General features: G+C 39.8%; 1 protein-coding gene across 3 annotated transcripts in view; it reads right to left on the bottom strand.

Annotated features, from left to right (window-relative positions):
• Positions 1–20,896, bottom strand: part of homer1b (homer scaffold protein 1b) — a 33,660-nt gene extending 12,764 nt beyond the window's left edge. The window contains exons 1-6 of one of the 3 annotated variants that reach the window (XM_028034541.1): positions 19,590–20,896; positions 11,484–11,640; positions 9,326–9,457; positions 7,855–7,947; positions 3,046–3,194; positions 1,350–2,808 (exon numbers count right to left, since the gene is read on the bottom strand). In XM_028034541.1, coding sequence (XP_027890342.1) covers positions 2,772–2,808; positions 3,046–3,194; positions 7,855–7,947; positions 9,326–9,457; positions 11,484–11,640; positions 19,590–19,594 — 573 coding nt within the window. In that variant the 5' untranslated portion in view covers positions 19,595–20,896 and the 3' untranslated portion in view covers positions 1,350–2,771. Of the gene's footprint in view, positions 1–1,349; positions 2,809–3,045; positions 3,195–7,854; positions 7,948–9,325; positions 9,458–11,483; positions 11,928–19,589 lie in introns of those variants that run through there. The other 2 variants (XM_028034540.1, XM_028034539.1) reach the window with 2 other exon arrangements.
• Positions 20,897–22,938: the final 2,042 nt, after the last annotated feature.

Raw genomic sequence — 22,938 nt, 5'->3', positions numbered from 1 at the left:
TTGGTGTTCAGTTTTGAAATTATACCTGAGCTTTCTTTAATCCTCACAAAGTCGCAGGAATACGATCAGATTCAAATATACAGATACACTGCCATCAATACTTGTTTACATGTCCTGAAGGGACCTGCAGGAACATCAGGTACTTTTTGTAGACATGAAAAAGCTTCTCCTGTAGTTCTGGATATATATATATATTTTTTTTTTTTACCACTTGTCTTTGTAGAGATAAAGTTCATTGCATCAGACTTCAATAGAGTTTTGCATCATTCTAAGAGCTCCTTAAATCGTAATTTATCAATTTTAAGACCAAGTTTGATGATTGTTTGGGATCATTGCTCTCTTGGAACACCTAATTGGCATTAAGTTTCAACCATCAAACCCAAACTTACTGGAGATTAAAATGGTCAGGAAAAACTTGGGAACAAACACGGCAAAAAACTTATCATGAACAGCAAAGGAAGTTTCATTTTAACGTAGCCTGAGGGGCTGCAAACTGTGAAAATAGGCCAAAATGACGCTTTCATATTATCTCAAATGTGCCACTTTTACTTTTAATGACCATCTCTCTTATGCAGAAAAACTTCACGGTCAAATGAGTAAAGTTTAGACTTTCAAACTATAGGAGCACTGTATCAACTGTGGAGCATAGTGGTGGCAGAGTCATGCTGGGGGTTGACTCTGCTACCCCCCCCCACCGACACAGTGACACTGGCCATTGCACAAAATAGATGGAATAAGGATAAGGAAGTGGGATTCCAAACAAATTCTTCAAGTTTTATATAAAATAAACAGATGGTTGAAACTTAAACACAAACCAATAACCTCAAAAACACACTCAAAATGGTATTAAATTGGATGAAACAAGCTTACATTAAGGTTTTCTGGAAAGCCCCCAATCTCAGCTGTACGCAAAGTGGGTGAGAAGCTTTGACCCACTCAAGAAAACTAAACAATTTAGATAAAACCTGGTAATTCTGCATAGAAAGGTAGTCATCCAGCCAAAAATTGCACCTGAAGTTTGATTAGGGTGAAAGAAAGTGTGTAGTTTCCCTACAACGTGCTGAAGAACATATAGTGAAAATGTATTTATACATTTGAATCTGTACGTACAATTTCGACCCTGTGTGGTTTAAAAGAAATCCACGAGCAAATGCAAACTTTTCCCTCAAGTTCTTGTTAAAAATCACTCATGTACCGTCCTTCAACCCTGAAAGAGGAAACTGTTCGAATGCATCATTTGGGACCTAAAATGAAAGACATTCATGCCAGGAGTGAGTGTATGCAAACCTTTGACCAGAGCTGTATTTAAAAACACACTAAGCTTCGTCACTCAAACACCAGAACAACCATATTTTAAGTCAGGAATTGACATCTTTAATTAAAATGAATCCCAGCTACAGACAACAATAGAAGTGGCACAAAGTTACAGATATTTCACAAAAAGGAAAAGCCTGTGGTGTACATTTCACGACAAAATAAGACTTTACTCTTTTAAACAACTCAAACTGATGCCCCGCCCTCTTTCTCTCTCTCTCTTCACTTTATTTACTTCAGCGATGCACTGTGCGCTGATCCTGGACATTTAGGTATCGGTGACTCACGTACAGACTTTATACAAATCGAGTTCCTCTCTGACACACACAATCTGTGTGTCTGTCTTGCTCTTTCCATGCCTCCCACTACCCACATTGTGTTATATAAGTCTTACATAAACACTTCGTCGACACATTTTTGGCGACGTACCCCGCAGCCGCACCTTTCGGAGCCATTTCACACCACAGTGAGCCCGAGCGACGTCTTACAGAGACAGGTGCACATCAGCAAAGGTTGGAAATCACATTTTAGTTTGCAGTTTGCTCACAAGACTCGGAGGAATGTGTACAGCGGTAATTGTGCATGCATAGGTGTCACAGCAACACCGACTCAGACAAGAGATTTGAATTTGCATTCATGTTATTGCACTGCAGTAGCCATACAAATACGCGAGCGCGTTCGTACCCCTTGAAACTTTTCCACACGGTTTGTCACGTTACGATCACAATTACCAAAAGTGATGGACCAACACAAGATTTTCTTTTCTCCAATAAAAACTTGATTAATGGAAGAAGCTCTTGGTTTATAACAACATGTCAACATTCGGGATTAAATCCAATTTGGAAAACAAGAATGGGCACAAATACAAATGCACACCACACTTTTTAGATTTTTATTTATTTAAAAAAAAGTCCTTCTACATTAAGAAAATACCTTGTTGCAACAAATAAATGCATCAAAATGCATTGAATTTTGTGATTGTAACGTGACAAAATATGAAGCCAATCCAAGAGCGCGTATGTGTATTAGCAAGGCTCTGCAGCTAAACACTGTGTGAGGTTCCTCAGAGAGCATGCTCAGATTAGACAAAAAAAGAAAAAGTGGATAATGGTTCTTCAGTCCTGAGAAACAATCTAAATTACATTGCTTGCTGGTTGGAACAATTGAACAGTATGGAAATGCTATAATTCCAGTAAAAAATGTCTTATGACCCATTTCATTGCATCCCTCCTTGCAGGAGTTTCAGTGTTTTATTCTTATGTTTGAGTAATAAATATTCAGTGCATGATGTATTGTAAAACAGCACCCACCCTTCTGCAAACCTGAAGTCAGGCTCTTATTTTAGAAAAACATTACATCTAAAACTGTTGTGATTTGTGTGTGTGTGTGTGTGTGTGTGTGTGTGCGTGTGTGTGTGTGTGTTTAGAGAAGTCACGGTGTCGCAGCAGTCGGGACTATCAGAAAGAGCAGACCCGACAAGTCTTAAGCTGCTCCCTAAAGAGGAAAAACACGAGAAAGCAGCGGTGAATACAGGGACTTCACTCTTCTGTGCTCACATGGAACGGATATAGAGGTGAACGCAGACACAAAGGAGAGCGACAGAGAGGACTGTTACGTCTGTACCGCAGACGACGGACAAGAGGACAAAAACTCACAACCATCATTGCTTGGGTGAAATAGTAAAAGTGACCCTGGTGCTAATCTTTTGCCGATGAGCACTGTGGGATATACCTGTGTGCGAAAGCCAGAGCGTTCTGTGCCGGCTCCGGACGGCTGTCCGAGTTGGGAGTCGTGTCGCAGATCTCATCCGTGCCGTTGATGTTTTCCATGGGGGGAGTCAAAGGGGTGAGGGGGGAGGCGAGCTCACCGGCCGGAGACTCCTACAGGTGGGAGAACGTTTACAGCGTTATTATCTGCACTAATATACAGTAGAAGCCAGCTGTGATTATACTGCGTGATGTCATCTTCATCCTGCTTGAGCTACAATCTGCTTACACAAGAAAATCAGTCATTTATTAAGGGCTCATTTCAAATCTAATTAACAAGAAATTGAATAAGAATTAGGTGGACAAGTCGAAGTCTGTGGTAAATTTTCTTTTATGTACACATAAGACTCAAATTACACACAGACTGAAGTTGTTAAACTTTTATTTAAATATGATTATTTGCCTCTTACAGCTAATTAATAATCTAACAAATAAAACAACTTTTAATGCAGAAATGTTAATACTCAATGATAATGATATTTTCAAAAGTTACTTTTAATCTGATTAACAAGCCTCATGGAACTGTACATCCACAGCCTCTCTATTATTAGGCAAAATGTCTTTTAGCAAGTTGAAGAGAAAATATGTGCAATATTTTTAGCCATCAAGAAGCTTCTGGTATAATTTGGTGAGGTTTTTTGATTACTGCTAATTGGTAGAGCAGGTTGAGCTCTTTAAAGTTCTTGGTTTCCAGGCACAGAATAAACCTTTTCACATGTTCAAACATTTTTAACAGGATTGAGGTCACACCAGTCCAACAGCCTGATGTTTGGCTCCTGTATCCAATCCTAAACTAGTATTAGATGTTTCTTTGTTTTGTTTTTTTTGTTGTTTTTTTTATAATTGCCTATTTCTCAGCCACCTGACACAAACTGTCCTAGGCTAGAATAAGAACAACTAATGAACTTGCAAAGCTCAAAGCTATCACACACTAAGAGCTTCAAGAACAGCAGTGTGAGCATCCACAGGAAAGTCGGCTGGACATCACTGTAAACTGAAAAGCTGATGACCAAAAAAGAAGCATCAGCTCCAAAGCCGAGTCTTTCTATGCCCACATGGACAGCAGCTCAAATGCTTTCTACAACCCCCCCCCCAAAAAACACTCTGTTATGGTCAGATGATGCAAAAGTTGAAATACTTGGCCACATTGGCAAAAACGTCTTTAGAGGAGTTTTAGACCAGATAACCCTGTACCACCTGCCAAAACAAGTGGTGGCAGCATCATGATAAGGGCTCTGTTTAGCAGCAAAAAATTCAGTAAAATACTGAGGAAGGAAAATTTTCAACTTCATCTCAAATTAAAAACCAGAATCAAACACAGGTGCTCTAACATCGATCAAAACACAGTTTACATTTTACCAAACTGAAATATATTTGAGTCTGTGTGTATAAATCTACAATAAATCAAACCTTGGGCTCTAATTCTGTTTTCTTATATATATTAACTGAATTTGTATGCAATTCAATCAAAACACTTTTGGAAAAAACATGGATGATTAAACCTGTCAATACTGTAGGTATTAATCCGAAATTGAAACGTTTCAATCTTACTGACAAAATAAACTGCATCTCACTTCACTTGTATCTTGAAAAAACCCTTTTTGCCCTTGATGAATTCTTATTCTGAACTGGAAACAGCAAATTAACCTGCAGACAAAGATGTAGAAAGGCAGAGCTGTGTGATGGTCAGGGAGCTGAAGGTCCTCTAAGCTCGTAGAAATTGTGGCGCAACAAATTTAGTCCATCTTAGTGAACAATTCCACATTCCCACAGGCGATTAAACTGGCTTGTTTTAGCGCAGGGAAATTATAGAAGTACAGATTAATTCTTATCTTTATATCCCATACAAGAACAGAATTATACGAGAGACAAATCATTTAGTTGCTGCACTCACATAAAACAAAGCTGTTAGGACTCTGGGCCGGAGCTCAATACAGCAGCACAATGACACAGAACCGCATGCCTCTGACGGCCAAGAAGGCGGAGAGAGATAAGAGGACGATTATGGCTGGTTTTACATTCTGCGCTCCAAGTTCATTAGCGCTTTATAAAGTATTTGTTTGTGATGTATTTCCACTGGAGTTTGGCCTGTTGGGACCAGCGCGACGGCTTTGGGTCCGTGTCTTCTCTTCCTTGTCTTTTTTAGCAAAAAAGTTTCTCCTCCAGCTTTAAGTCGATTTGGAGTGGAGAAAAGAGAAGGATCTGAGTGCCAGCTGGCCCGTGGGTGAAGCTCTGACTCTCAGCGATGGAGAAGCTTAAGCAGACCTCTGCAGGCTCCTATCAGCCAGGCTGCAGCCTTCACAGTTACGGCCTGTCTCTGACTTGCAGCGCTGCTCTGTCGTGTGGCACATGCAGCCCTCAGCTCCCGGCAAGCGCGAAGCTGTCTCATTAAGAGACATGCGAGAAGCAAAGGCTGCAGCACAGCGCGGGGCTTTCCACCTTGCCTCCATATTGAAAAGATGCGGATGTGAAGCCGGGTAATGGTCTTTGGTTTAAAACCCAGATGTCTCCAGGGATTCCCTCCTCCTGAAACAAGTTAATTTTCTCTCACAGACACGACTGAACGTCCCTTGAAATGTGTTGTTGCCACACTTTGTGTGCACACTAATGCCTTATCTAAAGCAAACTGTATTCTCTGATGTAGAGTCAATCCCCAGCTCTGCATTTTAAGCTTTAGGTTGGTCATGCAGAGAGATGATGCGTCATGTTTGTAAAATTAGAGTATTTAAGACTGATAAGTACCTAAATGAAGAATTAAGTAGATGGCTTAAGTATAATACAGTTCATTATTTACTACTACTTGCTCATTAATTCTTTTGAAATTACAAGTTGACATTGGGAAATGTCATCTTTTCATCAAAATGTTATTTTGCTTTCCAAGTGAGAAGTCTGGGCATGAAACCGTCAGGCTACCATAAAGACCAAAAAGTTGATAAATGTCAGTGATTTTCTGAGTTTCTAGTCAGAAGAAACACAAGTTGGGTTTCCTACAAGAAAACATCGAGGCGACATCACAGCCCCAAGTTCAGCATCCAATTCAGACTCTGCGCATTTCGTGCACTGGTTGCTGTTTGTGTTTTATTAAACCATTACTTGTAAGGTAAAGGTAAAGGTAATTTTAATTATATTGCACATTTTCAGCAACAAGGCAATACAAAATGCTTTACACAAATTACAAGGAAATACAAACAAAATAACAAACCAAAGGAAAGAGCAAAAGAAGAAAAATTATCTAATGTTGATCAAAAGTATGTAAACTAGGTGCTCCTGTTCAGAGTTACTAAGTATCCTCTGGTCTAACTCCATTTCTGGGTTGGAAGAACAGGAGTCTAAAAAGTACTCTAATAAATGAGTACTTGATCAAATGTTGATCAAAAGTATATAAACTAGATACTCCTATTCAGAGTTGGTAGATAAGTATAAGTATCCTCTGGTCTAATTGTCTGGCAGACACAACAATGTACAACTTCAACAAATTCAAAATGGAAAAATGTTTTTTCTGTTGTTTTTTTTTAATGAATGTGGTGAGAAATAAGTCATCTTATTAAACTACTACCATGGTAACAAGACACAACAGTTACCAGCCCCCTGGCCCCCGTTTGTTTTATTAACAAATCTAAGAAGCTCTACTCGACTATTCCAGTTCTAAGCTCCAACTTCAGAAACAAATTGAACCCAGTGTTGCATCTATCACTACAAGTACTACTGGGAGTTAATTTTGTACATGGAAACTAGATTTTCAAGTTTCCAATTGTAAATGTGAATAGGATTACATTCTGAACTGAAATGTCGGAGGTTACTGAGCTGCTCTGAGCTCAGTAAGTATCCAATATGGCTGCCATGCAAATAAAATGTTGTGAAAGTTGTAGGTACACAGGTGTTACTTGGTGATGCACCTGACCTGTCCAGGGTGTACAGGTCTGGACAGGTCAGACCTGTACACCCATTCGTGTACAGACCTGTACATCCATTCGTCCGTCCAGTCGGACAGACGAATAGATCTTCTCTTTTTCCTCTTGCTCTTATTCTAAAATATGCATAAGAGGCTACCTGGTCAGGGGGAGTCGGTGGGATGGTCAACTAGATTTTAGAGGTAGTTATTGCCTCATTGGCACCTCTTTTTGATGAAGCCACAACCATCAATGTGGGCACAAAACTTTATATATTTTTGACCTGTCAATTTTACAATAAGTTTAACAATCCAAAAAGTCTAAACACTGCAGGGATTTCTTTCCCCTTCATCTTTGAGCTTTGATTCATTTTCAGCACAAAGGCGCAACTTCAAAAACTTGTGAAGATCTAAGTGAGAATTGGACTGAGATCCTAAATCTCAGTGACATCACATATATATATATATATATATATATATATATATAGAGAGAGAGAGAGAGAGAGAGAGAGAGAGGCAAAATTAAATAATATAATGGTCATAATGGGGAAACTGAACCAGTTAACTGCTACACAGTTCCTATAGTGTTCCTATAGGTTACTACTGAAATCTACAGTGTTTAGATTTCAAATATTCATAATTTCCACAATCAATTTTCTTGCATTTCTTTCCATCCATTTTTACCACTTCAATACCGTGAAGCAAAACTACACATACAAGCTGTGGGAAGCATTTTTTGCTTTTGCAGTAACATCATTATTTTTATATAAATGACGAATCTGAACACTTCTCTTACCAATACTAGGCACAATGAATTTTATTGTCCTTTTTTGTTTAATCCTTCAGATTGGAGTGATTGTGCAGAACAGAGTGCGCTGAACTTACTTGAGAGGGAGACGTGGCCATCTCCATCTTCTCCTGGCTCTTCTCCTTAGCAAGCCGCGCTGCTTCTTTGTACTCTGCAAACTTCTCTGCAAACTGGACAAGAAAGACAGCCATCAATATTGGCTCTAAATCCTACACTGTGGTTTAATCTGCTCAGCACAGTCCTTCATAAGAGAAGAGGTCAGCATCCAATAGGGCACATTTGAAGGATATGGAAAAGCTGCTTCCAGTAACAATCAGAGCTGGACCAATACCCACAACCAGCCATTGCTCCTGCAACCCTGCCTTCAGCGACATTTCCTGAAACAAGTTGAATAATGTCGATCTCTGGTTATTTTTCGTCCTGTCATGTCCAGTCGATCCAAAGTGGAAAGGCAACCTCAGCTGAGGTACTTTAAGCAAATATTAACACCATGTTTCACAGTCACGTCCCTGGTTTACCATAAGGGTGAGGTTCATCACTCACACGGCTACCGCTGAGTAATTTAGTGTAAATACAGTAGCAAGCTGAGTGCTGAGGAGGAAATTCAAGACTCCTCTCCAGCCGGTCCTGTGTCGGCCATTAGTCCAGTTACAAAAACTAACCTGATATCATTTCACTTTGCTGTAACATAAGAGTTACAGCAAAGTGATCTAAATGCAGTGGTTCTCAGTTTAAGTGCTTCAGAGTCGTTCTCACAACAGACACCTGAGAACGAAAGCTTCTTCCTAAAATTTTGATTCAGAGGAAATGCTTCCTAATTGGCGTCCAGACTGTCTACTGACCAATTCCTGGTAACTGTTTTTCACTCCCAACACTCCACTTTTGTCAGAGTCTGGCCAAGGTCATATCTTTTTAAAAATTATTTTTCTTTGTCTATTTTTCTTTGATGTGATGAAGAGAGCTTATAACAGAACTTTAACTGGATTTTTTTTTCTAACAAGAGCTACAGCCAGAGAGGATAAAAATGATATTTCATCATTTAACAACATCTAAAAACATATCTTTATTGATTACTCCTATATAAATCCAGATTAGTTGGTCTGGGAGGATGAAACTAGGTGGAAATCTACAATTTTAAAATAAAATAACTAAAGTGAGAGTCCACTTTGACATTGGCCCACCTTGGATTAGCTATTTCAGCCTCCAGGTGCAATAAATCTGGATTTATATTAAATACAGACACAAAAACTCATTACGGCCTAGTAACTTTTACAGTCTCCTCTAATTTTACCGAAAATTGTGGAAAACCTTTCTGCTCTCCCCAGATTTGTTTCCTCTCACTGTTTGTAGATAAAGATGAGATTTTATCACTTTTTTCCACTAATTAACGTCCCACTCAGTCAAACTGAAGGAACTGAAGGACTGTATTGATACAAAACAATCTCTCAGGCAGCAAAGATAATCAAACCATCCAGCAACAAGGCTTAGAAGCAATAGATTACACATGGCTTGTCATGTTTGTGGAAGTGTTTGTTTTAGCAGCGATACCTTTGACAGATGATGCTCGGTGGAGAAACCCAGTCCGTAGACAGTGTTCGCTCGACTGTCCGCCCACTGGCCAAACTTCTGTGACGTCTTTGTGAACGTCATGTTCGGACTGATGGTGCTGTTGATTATTGCCTGCAAAGAAGAAAAAAAATCCCATACAATTTAATGAGCAGAATATATTGCGATACACCCTATGGCACCAAAAGTATATACACTGCTCAAAAAAATAAAGGGAACACTTAAACAGGTGTTTAACACTTAAAGTGTTCCCTTTATTTTTTTGAGCAGTATAGTTTATGATACAAGTATTCATCAGACATCTAGTTCTTTGCCAAGGTAGTTCTGTCTTCTAAAACCTGGTGGACATAGAAATTATGTTGCTAAAACGTTTTTTCGCATTCTTTATAAAAATGCTGAATATATGGAAAAGACTCTATCTTATTGATTATGGAATATGCATGACAGAGAAAGCCTAATGTATCCAATATGATACAAAAGATAACTAAGAAAGCAGGGAATGCTTTTTTATGTTACAGTAGGTAAAGAAATAGGTCCCAAAAAATAACCTGAAATATTAAATAAACATTTAATAAACTGACTTTTGTGAAAAAGCATCAAATAATTAAGGAATCAATTTTTTTCCCCATTGCTGTTCAATTTCTTATTTCTGTTAAATTGATGTTAAACAGTCTACTTTTCCAATAAACAGGTCAATTAGATTGTTTTCCCCCTGACAATTACCTCTTCAATCAGGTTGTAAAGATCACAGATGTTCTTGTTGGAAGATTATCGGTCATCCAGTGGGTTGTTCAGAAATTTTAATTTTAGGAAATTTAGGAAATTTTTGTAATTTTAGGAAATAAAACCAGTCAGCGGTTTCAGATTAAAATTTGTAACCAATTTTTTTTTTTCCAACATACCAGATTTTAATAGCAACTTTAAAGAGTTTTCTGTCATTTTACAAGCTGATTATTTGCATTTACAGTGTTACTTTCTATTATGGGCAATATGGATTTAAAGTATTTTGTGACACTATTGTGATAATGATAAAAGTGACAACGATCTCTGTCAGCCACTTCTTCATAACCCTTTATTTATGCATTGAGCGAGCAAATTCTTGTGGAGAATAAAACAGATTTAATCGTTTCAATTGTAAAAACTGAAACAGAAAAATCCAGACTGATGTGCAACGATGTCCTTCTTCAGGAGAAGCAAAACGCATTAAACTGAAGTCAGTTTTAGTTCAACCAAAAACAGAAATGTAATGCAGCTTTACTCAGAAATGTGGTTTACTTCTAATTCCTGGGTAATTATGCCACCTTTACAGAACATTACTAACAAAGACAGGAATTGGCTGCCTTATGGGCAGGATTATGTAATGGATGGCGTTCCTGTTGGCGTCGAGAAATAAATTTGAAACGGATAGCAGCAAGCCAAGGTGTTTTTCACACAACTTAGAGGTCCAATATTTTCTCACCAATATGAGATGATAGTTAAGCTTGAGTCTCAAAACATATCTACAAAAATCAGTGGCAATAATTGATTGCCACTGAAATAATTTTTTTTCATTTATAAAATAAAAGAAGCAGAAATAGAGGAGGAAACACAAAATAATTCAATGCAGCATTTTAAAAAGCAAACAAACAAAAGAAGCACTTTAGAAAATTTCAGAAAAAATGCAAGTGTCAACCGAAACGATAAAAATTTGTTTGCTTTAACCCACAAAAATAAAAATAAAAAGTGTTGTCTTTTTATAAAAAGTTTTCATGCTTTGTGAAACGTTGTATTTGGGCCCTTTCTGATCACCACATTCACATTTTTGGATCATGTTGTCCACCTGGCTACCTGCCAGTTTCTTCACTCTCTGTCTTGTCTGCTTCTAGTAAACCCTGCTACCTAAATGAAACCCAACAGGACTGAGTTCCTAGCTCTCAGATCCTCTAATCCTGATCTACTCAAGACTTTCAAGTTCAGACAAAGAAACAGACAAAATGAATAATGAGCCCACTGGCCCCGGAACGTCCTGCAAACCTGAGCTCTTTTATGAAGCGTCTCTGCATTACTGTTTATTGCAGAGATTATTAACAGAGTTATTTACACTGGACATCAACCAAGACACACTAACAGTATCCGGTGATGATGTGAGGCGTCGGCCCACCTTGGTTCCGTCCAGGCTGATGATCCGGTAGACATTGCGCGTGCTGTCGTAGAAGTAGGACACAGTGACGGCGTGCTTGCTTGCGGGGAGCCAGTTCTTCTTGGTGTTGGGGTCAATCTGGAAGACGTGGGCCCTCGTGCTGTAGATGGGCTGCTCCCTGAAGGGGACAAAGAAGAAGTGGTGAACCTCTTTGTGCCTCAGCACCAGGGTCTCGCCTACACCACCAGAACCCCTGCTGCCCAGTGGGGAGTCGGATCGACCAGGGAGCCTGATCACCAGCTCGCCGTCCTCCATGGTTACACCTCAGACAGCGGTCCCTGCTCTCATTGTTTGGGTCCTAACTTAAACTAGATTTTCACACACTTATTCTCGTACTTCTGGCTGAAAAAGAACGTGCACTGTGAATGCAGCAGAACCTCCCGCCCCGTCTGTCCGCGTTTCTCTGTTTCAGGCAGCACTGTCTCTGTGCTCAGATATGGGAATGCCTGCAACTCTAAGTGAGGGTCACACGGGGGAACTCGGAGGGTGTCAAGCTAAATATAGACAGTAGGCCAATGTTAACTACAGTAGACACACCCCACAGAGCTGCAGTTTCCACATGAACTCATACACATCATGCATAAACAGCAACAACTTTTCCATGGTTTATAAATGCAAATGTAATTGATTAGGGTTTTGGGTGGCAGAAGCGTGAATAGTGTCACTGAACTGCACACACTGGCTGCATTTAATCATGTCTTCAAATTTATTCATGTTTATTGATACTCATTGATCAAACAGTGAAGAAAATAGCAATTTCGACAATATGGATAGATTTTCTATTTATCATAATAAATGATAAATAATATGATAAATGCTCACCCCTAACTCAGAAGTCACCAAATGGATAAAGAGTTCCCATGCCTGTTATCTATTCCCAAAGTAAATCCAGATGTTCTGTGAAGACTTCAGGCTTTTTTTTAGAGAATATTAGTGAACAAACAGTATCGTGAGGATCAGAGGCGGCCCTGGCCTGTTTGCCACCCTGGGTGGACAATCCAAAGCAGGAAGCTGCAGAAAATTTGAGACACCATCCAGTAGGACATCAACCTTGAACATCCAGCCAGGGCTACAATGGAAAGCTTTAAATCAAGGGTGTCAAATGGCAGCTCGCATTAAAGAGTTTTATTCTGGGTTCAACACACTGTAATAAGGAAAGTGCTAAATTCCTCCTCAGCATCCAGTCAAGGTCTACAGAACTGATGATCTGGTTGTTTGATTCAGGTGTGTTGGAGCTGCGACGCATCATGAAGCTGCAGGACGCTTTCATAAGGACCTGTGGTTTTGATCGATCACTGCAAATCTTAATCCATCTGAGAATCCAGGGAGAACTTCAACATTCATGTTCACCAAAACGCTCAATAAAGTCTGTGCATTTCGCAAATTACAATAAACATGTGTGTATAGCTGGCAGAGACACCCAAATCAGTGTGTCCTGAAATATTAAAAAGTGGGTATACAAAGGGAAGTTGAATGTAAATGCATGCCGCACTTTTAAGATTTTGAAAAGCATAAATCCTTTTTCATCAGTTTCACATATATGCACTTCTTTATGTTGATCTGTCACCTGAAATTACAATAAAATACAACATGTAGAAAACGTTTGCTTTAGCAATGACATCACTGCATGAGAGTTTGAGATCTGCCTTGGTGTGTGTGTGTGTGTACGTGCGTGTTTGTGTGTGTGTTTAAGCAAACTCGTTGTTTATAGTTTAGGTGCATTAATTCCTGCCTGACCTCTGTCTGGCTGTTGCTGCGCTCTAATAGGACGAGTTATCTCCTGACCTTGCTTTCATCAATCTGCTCACTTTGCTCTTCCTGTATTGCTGCATTGTTGGGGCTTCCTTGGGCATATATCTACAGTCGCTACACACACTCGGAGCGCAGGGTGCTGAGGGAGATATTCTGGGCTGGCAGTGCTGGCAGAACACGAGATAGAGAAGTGCTTACACTGCACTGTGGGGGTGACGGGGATTTGAGGGGGGGCATCAAAGGCTGGCCGTATAAATGAATATTAAAATTCAACGGCAGCGCCCTTCCTGTGTGTGATTAGCCAAGAAAGGAAGAAAGAGACGAGGGGACAGAGAAGACAGGGAAACCGAGAGGTGTGTTGGACAGGGAGACAAAGAAGATGATTGGGAAGGGAAGAGCATAGCGAGTCAGAGAGTGAATCTGGGATGATTAATGCCGCTCCACAAAGCTGCTTGTGGAGTGCTGCGCACGAATTATCATAATCATCAACAGCAGTGTAAGTGGCAGTACTGTGAGTCATTTCAGCTCTCTCTCTCTCTCCATCACACATCACGCTAAAGCACGGCCTGTTCGTATGATCCCTGCTGTAGCCGCTTGACAACTGCCAGTATTTTTCCTTCTTCCTCCTCTTTTTTTCCCATTTGATTGCATAATTTTGACAGAGCCGAGGCAATTTATTTTATTTTACTTTATTTTATTTTTTTTGCGGTTCTTGTGATCGTACCGACCGCAGCAGTGTTGTTCTGCGTGTTCAGGCCTGTGCCAAGCAGTTTTGTTTCAAAACGCCACCCACCAGCTGTCAAAGAAGCAATAATTACTCCCACAACACAACTTTGAAAAGAGAGGGAAACAAATGAAGGACTGAATAGCGCTGCTTTCTTTCATTTCCTCAGAAAGTGTCTGATAAAACATGCCTGCCATCAAATCGAGGATGCCGAGGGCCTAGTATAGCGTGGCGCTCGCTTCCTGTCTTTTCCAAGCTCTATTAAAAAAAAAAAGAAAAAAAAGTTTAAGCTCATCAGAGCGTGACAGGAGAGAAAGTGCCTGGTCACCTCTTTCTCCTTTAACAGACTGAAAGAAAGAATGAGTGAGTGAGGGAGAAAAATGAGAGGAAGAAGAGGAGGAGGAGGAGGAGGAGGAGGAGAGGTGTTTGGTGAGTGCAACACACAACACAAGGGCAGCTGAGAGTGGAGGCCGGGGGGGCGATAAAGGAAGGAAAGATGGACGATGTGAGAAAAGAAGAGAGAGAGAAAGAGAGAGAGAAATGAGGGAAATGTGGAGGAGGTGATGAATGTAAGAGAAGAAGCTGGAGTGATGAAGAATCCTCCCATCTCCTGGGAGAAGAAGAAGAAGAAGAAGAGGATGAAGGCGGTGGGAAGCTGTAAACTGCAACTCTGTGTGGTGAAATAAATTATGGGGAACTTTGAGGAAATGCAAGGTGAGAGTTTTAAGAAGGTTATTGGGAGTTATGTACAGTGTTGTCCATAATGATTGGCTCCTCTCTCGGAGAGATGTAAGAAGCCATAAAATCAACCCGTCTTCAGCAGGACGTTCTCACATTCAGAGCAGTGAAGTTAGTCAGGTTTTCTTTTCCTCCCTGATCTCCTCGCTGTGAGGATACCAGATTCTTTTATCCGTTTCCAGGGTTTTCTGTTCCACTGTCAGCTTGTTTTTAGCAAATTGGTTTGTAAATACAGGAGGGGATAGGTGTGTCATTTTCTTTAAAAGTAATCCATAACTTCCTTGCTTGATCGTGATGCTCTCTTGGAAATTATATACTTATTAAAAAGTTTCTAGACATAAACATATATATCGAAGATTGTTTTTTTATTATTATTATTTCTAAAAGTTGTGATGCTATATTGCTGTAATAAAAGATCAATTTATCCTAAAGATCCTTTCACTTCTGTAACGGAAGAGCCCACCTAAACGACTCTTAGGTGTGTTTCTGTGAAATGATGATAGTGATAATAATTAGCAGATGGCTGTGTAAACACACAAAACAACCTGCACACATCAGCATGTGTTGATAATGTTGGTAGTTCTTCACTGCGTAGTTGGTTTTGTCATGGGCTGTAGTTAAAAGAAAACACATCGTTTTTGTTACGTAAACAGTTGCAAAAGCAAATTAAATTTAATCATCTAACCAATTTTACTCAATAATTACTACTGGTCTCTGATTTGTTCTGCTGTTTTGTACCAGAAACATTGCCAAATGTTTATTTATTTATTTAAGGAAATTAACAATTTAGATGAATTACGAGCATATTTAACCATGAAGATGCTGGAATGTCACATGTTTAATTTCATTGTATGATTTTCAGAAGGTTTTTGTCATCAGGCCCTATTTACACTGACTGGGGTTCTGATCTCTGTGTGGAATGAATTAACTCTTCTGAAATATGCTGTAATGTTTTGACCCCTGATCAAATCAGACCTCTTGCTGGTGGATGTGATTTTTTTGAGACATAAAATTATTGCTTATCATGCCACGTGAGCAGACAACAGAATATTTATTTAGCTCATCGCTTGGCATCTAGTTTCTACTGTGAACCGATACATTATTTTACTATGATCGACCATCCAGCTGCAAACTATTTCTGTTCAAACCCAGGAAATCAGGAACCAAGCAACCAAATCTACAAAATGAGCAGTTATTTTCTGGTTTGAAGCCTGCATGCAAACAGTAATGGCTAAAAAATACGTCCCACAAAAATCCCAGGGTTTTACATATTTTGTATGTGTCTCAGCTGTTTTTAATGTTGTTTACTGAGTTTTTCCACAAAGTTTTCATATTTGGATTCATATTTGTTTGATAAAATATTAATTGGTAGAGTTTGTGTGTGTTTTTTTTTTTCCCCCATGAGATTAGACTTAAATAAATTTAAGAACTTCATAAGGACTCGACCTGAGATCTAAACTTTAGGGTTCTTGAATTCAGTGCGCACAGATCCACTGAAATCTGGTGTGAATAGAAATGAGAAAATATCTATTTTTAAAAGTAGCCATGTCCATGAGAAAAAGAATTGTTTGTTTTATTCTGCCTTTTATTTTCAGAAATGTCTTTTGTGGAAAGTTTCCTTTTACGAGGCAAATTCAATAACCTGAAAGTGTGATGAGTGAAAGTTATTTTTTCTTGTGATGTCAGAAAGTGCACTGTTATTTCTGCCATTACAGTGATGAGCAGATGTAATACGGCAAAAATAAAAAGAGCTGATGTACCTGGCCTTAGCTTTCCGTCTTTTACATTTGCTACAGATATTTAGTCTTAAAATCCCCTGATGAGTTGGATCCTCGTCTTACAGTTTTACTTTACATTTAAATGATTTATGCAAGGACAGGTCCAGCCTGACGTGTAATCTACCAGTCACAATGAGATGCACGCTTAAATTTTCATCCTTTGAATGGACTTTTTCATGAAGAGATGCAAACATGTGGATAAAAGATCTGAGCAAACTCCACGGTTTGAAACCAGATTGCTAATGCTTCAATTACACCCCCCGCACCCCCACGCACACGCACACACACACACACACACACACACACACGCCCCCACAAAAAAACCCCACTGTTGCAAACGCACACACGTGCAGCTCTAGAGATGACAACAGGTGCTGCCTGTGGTACCTATTGTGCATCAGGGGTTTGATGCACAGATGTGACTCACAGCATGAAACCAAACAGATTGCACACACATGGCTCCTGTTGTACCTCAGAATGCTGTGATTTATTTCTCCCTCAGTGTGTCCTCTTTTATCATGCAGCTGGCCCTCTTTTCCAACACATTTAAACGTGAAACATTTACTTAACTCTCACTTTCCACTTTCCCTTTTTTTCCTTCCCTCACCACTAGAAGCTGCCCTTGTAACCACGTACTTCCAAAGTTTTGATAAAGTAGTTCTTATTCAAGGTGCACTGAGGTTATTAAAGAGATGCTTTCTGCTGCTCCACCGGCAGGGAATGGCCGGATTACCGTTTTGTGATCTGATTGCATTTGCAAACAGAAGTGTTGATAGTGATCACCTCCGCATGTCCTGCACCGCAGTTTTCCTCTCTGCCATTATCAGAGCTCCATCAGGCTTCGTATTGAGCCACGGGTCTGGAAGTGAAATATGACTCTATCTGCCATTATTACCAGTCAGGCAGCCAGGGAACTGAGCCGCAGCTATGTGTGTTAATCTAATCTGCTCCTCTGCATATATGCAGTGCTTTGCTGAAGTTTTTCAACCCAACTTTTTCATATTTTCTGATGCTAGAAAACTCACCCTTCGATGTATTCTGCTTTATGTGACAGGAAATTTGACGTTTGCAGTCAAATATGGAAAAGTTGAATGCTTTTGCAAGTTACTGTAGGACTAAAACACACAAGCTGGCAGCAGTGCAGGGCTTTGGATCGCACTTAACAATAAATTCCACTGTGGATCAATTGAGTCATTGAGTCTGTTGCGTAACAGCAAGTTAGTCACCAGCATCGCAGGGCCCAGTGGAGAGCTGGAGCTGAGTGGGACATGGCTGAACGATGCGCTGCCCACACCGTAGGAGGACAGCGTGGGCGACTGGGGGTTGGGTGGGGGGGGTTGGCTCTCCAGTGTATTGTAAATAGTTAATGCAGGAGTTTTGGCTGGCATCTAGAAATCGCTCTGTGGCCGTGCCACATTATTATTAACCTCCTGCTGTGTAATTAATCACAATGAAGAGCAAGAGACAGCTGTTAATGAACGGCAGGCTGAGTGGAGGAAACGGACCGCTGAGCTCGGGGTTAGGGGGACATGCAAATGAGCAGCCCTCTCTGCACTCCCTGTGTGTGAGGCTCACGGCTGATTCACTTATGGGTGCCTGCGGTTGGGGGAGGTGGAGGGATGGCGGGGGTGTGTGCAGCGGCCGCTTGTGCTGCCATAGAGACGGAAAGCGGCTTTCTGTCAGCGCAGAGTGCAGCTCAGGAGCTTCAGCTGACATTCCTCTGCTGCTGACATTAGGCTCTTCTCCACACAGACGAGCAGAATAAGGAACAGGATGTACAGCTCGTATCTGAACCATCTCTGAGAAAGAATATAACAGAGCAAGGATGCCGGTACGTAGACGTGCATTCGGTTACATAATAGTGTAGAAATAATTGTGCATCATTCCAGTTTCCAACCAGATATGCAGAATTAAAGCTGCTAGCCGGAGCTTTTTCAAAGATCAATCAAACCTGCTTTAGATACAGTTTGTCACCCACTGGGCAACATGTCATGGTTATGTTTTTTGCTTCTTTTTCTATTTTGCTGTACACTGATAGTTAATCAAGGTAAAATTGACCCTCTCAGATATGTCATCGAAGTCACGTGACTCCGATGACATCACATAAGGCAACACATCAGAATCCTTTTGAGAACATCAACTTGTATCTTTTTTTTTCTCTCTTCTTCTTTACGTTTTAATCAGCTTCCTCTTTCAAAGATGTTTACTTGTTGTGTCCTTTTTGGCTGCAGAAAAACGTTTAACTCAGATCTGAGAACATCTTCCAACAGTGAAACAGTTTGAGAGGAGGACAAGGCCAAACCAGAAGAGCCAGATCATATTATCAAAGATCTTCAGGGATCATTTTGAACCAAGTTGTGATCAGAACAAAATGCTTTGGGGAGATTCCTTTCATTAACCCTTCATAGCAGAAATGCTGCGTCACTTCCGGTGATGTCACTGACCCTAATCTACAAAAATGCAAAAAATTTGCTTATTTTCAGTCAATTTTTGTTTTAATAGTATTTTATAAAATCTTTTAGCGGATTTTTTTCCCCATTTTTTTTAATCTTTATTATTTTTATTTTTTTTGTATGCCTGTCACCATGGATTAGTGAGGGGAAGAAACACCAGAAATTATTTCTACAGAGTTATAAGAAAGAATAAACTGTGCTTCATTTTTTATGAGGATCTCCAGCTATAAGCACTGGTCGAGAGTCAGCCAAGTAATCATAAAAGTTTGATGGTGAACTGCTGCCCCAACACTGAACTTCATTTATATATTCATTTTGTATTTTACAGAATTATCATGTATTTTGTCTCCTTTTCCACTTTAATTTAGAGTTTTTAGTAGCACATCAGAGGCCTCAGAGCGATGCCACACTGTTATCTTCCGTATCAAAAATACATCCACCCAAAGCTGTCTAGGAAATGTTAAAATTACATTTTGAAGCACACAAAGGTCCGGTCCATTTATGCCTTTAGAGGTATCCATGCCAAAAGCTGAACATGTATTAAAAATAAATAATAATATTTTTTTTAAAAAGCAGGTAAATGAACGCAGCTTGTATAAGGTTGTATATTATCCACACTTACCCCATTGTTGTGGCTGAAATGAAAGGCGACACCTGACCACTGATCGCTTCTCGCTGGAATAAAAAGCGAATGTGCTGGATGGGCTGCTGCGTATGAAGGTTTTTTTTTTTCCCCCTCCACTCTCTCTCTCTACACGACAGTCTGCAACGAATCACCGTCGGTGCGTCTACAGGAATGCGTTGACAGCTGCTCCATTCCTCCCTTCTTGTGTCACCGCATGAATTCACGCATACATGTCGTGGTGCACATGGCCCGCTGGTCAGATGTTCTCCTCCTCTGGTCGCCTGGCGATGGAGCAGCAGCAGAACAAGCGGCAGCGCGGGGCTGGATCCAGCGCAGATGCTGCTGCTGCTGCTGATGATGATGGAGAAGATCCCACGGACGCCCCGCTGTCGCTGTGTAAATTATAGATCCTCGCTGGAAAGGTGGAGAAGCCCTGCCGCTGCTGCTCAAACTGGGAAAAGACAATCCTCATTTAGCAAGAAGACAGCGCGCAGCATCACCGTCCACGTCTGCCCCCACTCCCACTCCCTCTCACTCCCTCGCAGCCTATTACCACAGGCTCGCAGGCTACACCCCCACTCCTGCGCGTCCACGCCGCAGCTACCTCACGCACGCGATATTAGCGTTTCCTTTTAAAGTTGCCTCCTGTGTTTCTGCAACATCAGTTCGTGCTTTCCCCACCTTCCACTGGAACGCGAGTGAAAAGTCCCACAGGAGCCTGTGTTAAGTTCTCCTGCAGTGTGTTATTGATCCAAGCCCAACAATCCACAGAGCCCTAATTGCACCCCGCGCCCTCCTCCCCCCCAAAAAAGCCCCACATTTCGGTGATGCATCCGCTTCCCTCCCACTGTCGACGTCACCACACCGTCCTCCGCAGTGACGTTTCTCCGTGCTCAAGGGACTGATGCCATTCGATGCTTTTTGTTGTTTAAAATAAGTTTGTCGAGGTGAAATGGGCTCACTGGGCTCACTGGGCTCACTTGGCCTGTCAGAGAGAATGAAAATACCGAACAACACGACCCAGAAGGCAGCAGTTGTGGTCTGGAAGAGTAAGATCACTCCAGGCTTGTGTTTTGCTCATTTTTATTTTCCTGCGCAGAGAGATGATCAGCCCTACCGTGGGCCCTAAGTGGAATTAAATCCTGGGACTGACTCCCACTTAAGCCACCGGACGCAATACCTAAAGCTGGTTCATGGTGTGGCTGATGTGGAAAACGTTTAGGACCAGTTTCAATATTTAATTAACGTTTACTGCGTTGTCTCATAACCAGGACCCATTGGAGTGTGTGCATGATTGGATTGAAATTACTATATATTTTTTTGTTTTATTTTGCAAAGTGCCTTGAGATGATGTGTTGTGAAATTACATTTTATAATAAAACTCAAAACTATTTGGAGAGATTTTAAATTATTGTGTTTGATTTCAAATAACAGCTCGAAATAAAACAAAAACAACAAACTTTTTGGCATTAGAACAAAGATTGAAGTAACAAAATTGTATTGCAATAATATACATGTTATTTTACAATAGTTTTACATTTTTAAAGATGCATTTTTTAAAACTTTTTACACTTTTACTCTATCATTGAAAAAAAACACTGTTTCCTGCAATTTCCTAAAAGAAATCGCTTTCTCTTATTGTGATGAGCGTAATGCTGTTTGTCACATTTTGAGCTAAATTTTTTATTGGTACCTTAGTAAGTAAATATAAATTTTGTTATTTTTGTTAAGTAGTAATAATAGTGGGGAAATGTAAACGCAAATGGTACTTTATCCTTCAGATCTCACCACTGTACTAACTGATGCCAGTCTTTATGGGTTTTAAACCAGCTAAAAACATTTCTTTGTTTGTTTGTAAAACTCAGGACACTTTCTCAGCACATACTGAACAGACTCAGGAAGAAGTAGCCATGTTAGTTGCAAATCAATATTTATGAATATTTATTTTCAGATACAGTTTGTGACTGACTGAAGCAATCCCATCATTATAAAAAAGACAAAAAACAAAGCAAAACATGTACCTTTATACCATTGCAATGCCTAATTTATCTGTTAAATGATCAAACATAAAACATCCTTTTTCTTCTGGGTCACCAATAACCTCGTGGTTTAACACATAATTTTAGAAATTGAATGTACTTTCTGTGGTCTATATAAAACTCCTATTTATTGAGCTGGTAAAGAAAAACAATTATTAGTCATGTCTGTGACATGCGATGAGCTTTTCAGTGAAAGAACTTTCTGAAGTGTGGGAGGGAGGAGATTTAAAACTGGATGTTCTGCTCATTGCAATGGAGAAGAGATAAGCTGATAGCAGCCATGGTGATTTTACTGAACTTATCTGATTTACGGCCCACATGCAAATCAAACTGATTTGTATATTTTCAGAATACCTCTCTAGCACTGCACGCAATATGTCAAAGGGTGTGTATAGACAGTCCTGTAAGGACGTGTGTAAAAAGGATTCTGCTTAGGCATATTAGCGGCAGTAAACTGGAGCACACAGGCTGCAGGTAAATTTGACCATTTCCACTAACTTTCTGTCCCAACTTGGAAAGGGTCAACAACAGTAACCAATCAGAGTACAGATTATGTAGTACTTATGTACTTTTTGTTTCTAATGTTTCAGCCTTTCTTGGTCCTATGAGTAAATGTTGGATATTAATAAGAAAATTCCATTGGATGTCTGCAATAAAATCAAAACTTTTGGCATATAAAATAATTGCAAGGAGCTCTGAGGCAAACCAGACACATAATAATCACTCCATGTTTGTTAAATGTCTGCCATAAGGAAAATAAAAGATTTCCATATTTTGGTGCTGCTTTAAATTGAATTTGTCCAACTCCAAGCCTTTTTGTTTATTTCTTTAAAAATCATTTATTGCATTTACCATGTATTATATTCTTTAAAACATTTTAATAGAACAGAAATATTGTTTAAAAAATTTGTTTAAATTACATCAAGACCAAATTTACAGGTAATAATAATACATAATATTGTACATTTATTAAAAATATCAGTGATTCTCAAGTCATTGCAAAAAAAAAAAGAATAAATAAAAAAATAACATAAAAAGAAAAGAATAAAATATTAAGCTGCTCAACACCTCTGGAAAATAATGTTAAAAGCCACCTATTTATAGAAGCAGAAGTTAAAATAAATAAAAACAGACCAATTAAGAAACATAGCTGGTCAATGGCTGATGCCTCATGATCTGATTAGAAGAATATTTCTGGCTCTTGAGCGGATTTTATTGGAGCTGCATCTCTAATCTCAATCCCTGTCTACCTCTTTCAGTTTAGTTTTCAAATACATTTTTTTTAAATAAAAAATAAACACACGTCT

Source organism: Xiphophorus couchianus, chromosome 12, assembly GCF_001444195.1.
Source record: "Xiphophorus couchianus chromosome 12, X_couchianus-1.0, whole genome shotgun sequence".
NCBI lineage: Eukaryota > Metazoa > Chordata > Actinopteri > Cyprinodontiformes > Poeciliidae > Xiphophorus > Xiphophorus couchianus.
Note: the sequence above shows the minus strand (reverse complement) of the source record. Positions and strands in the feature narration are given on the sequence as shown.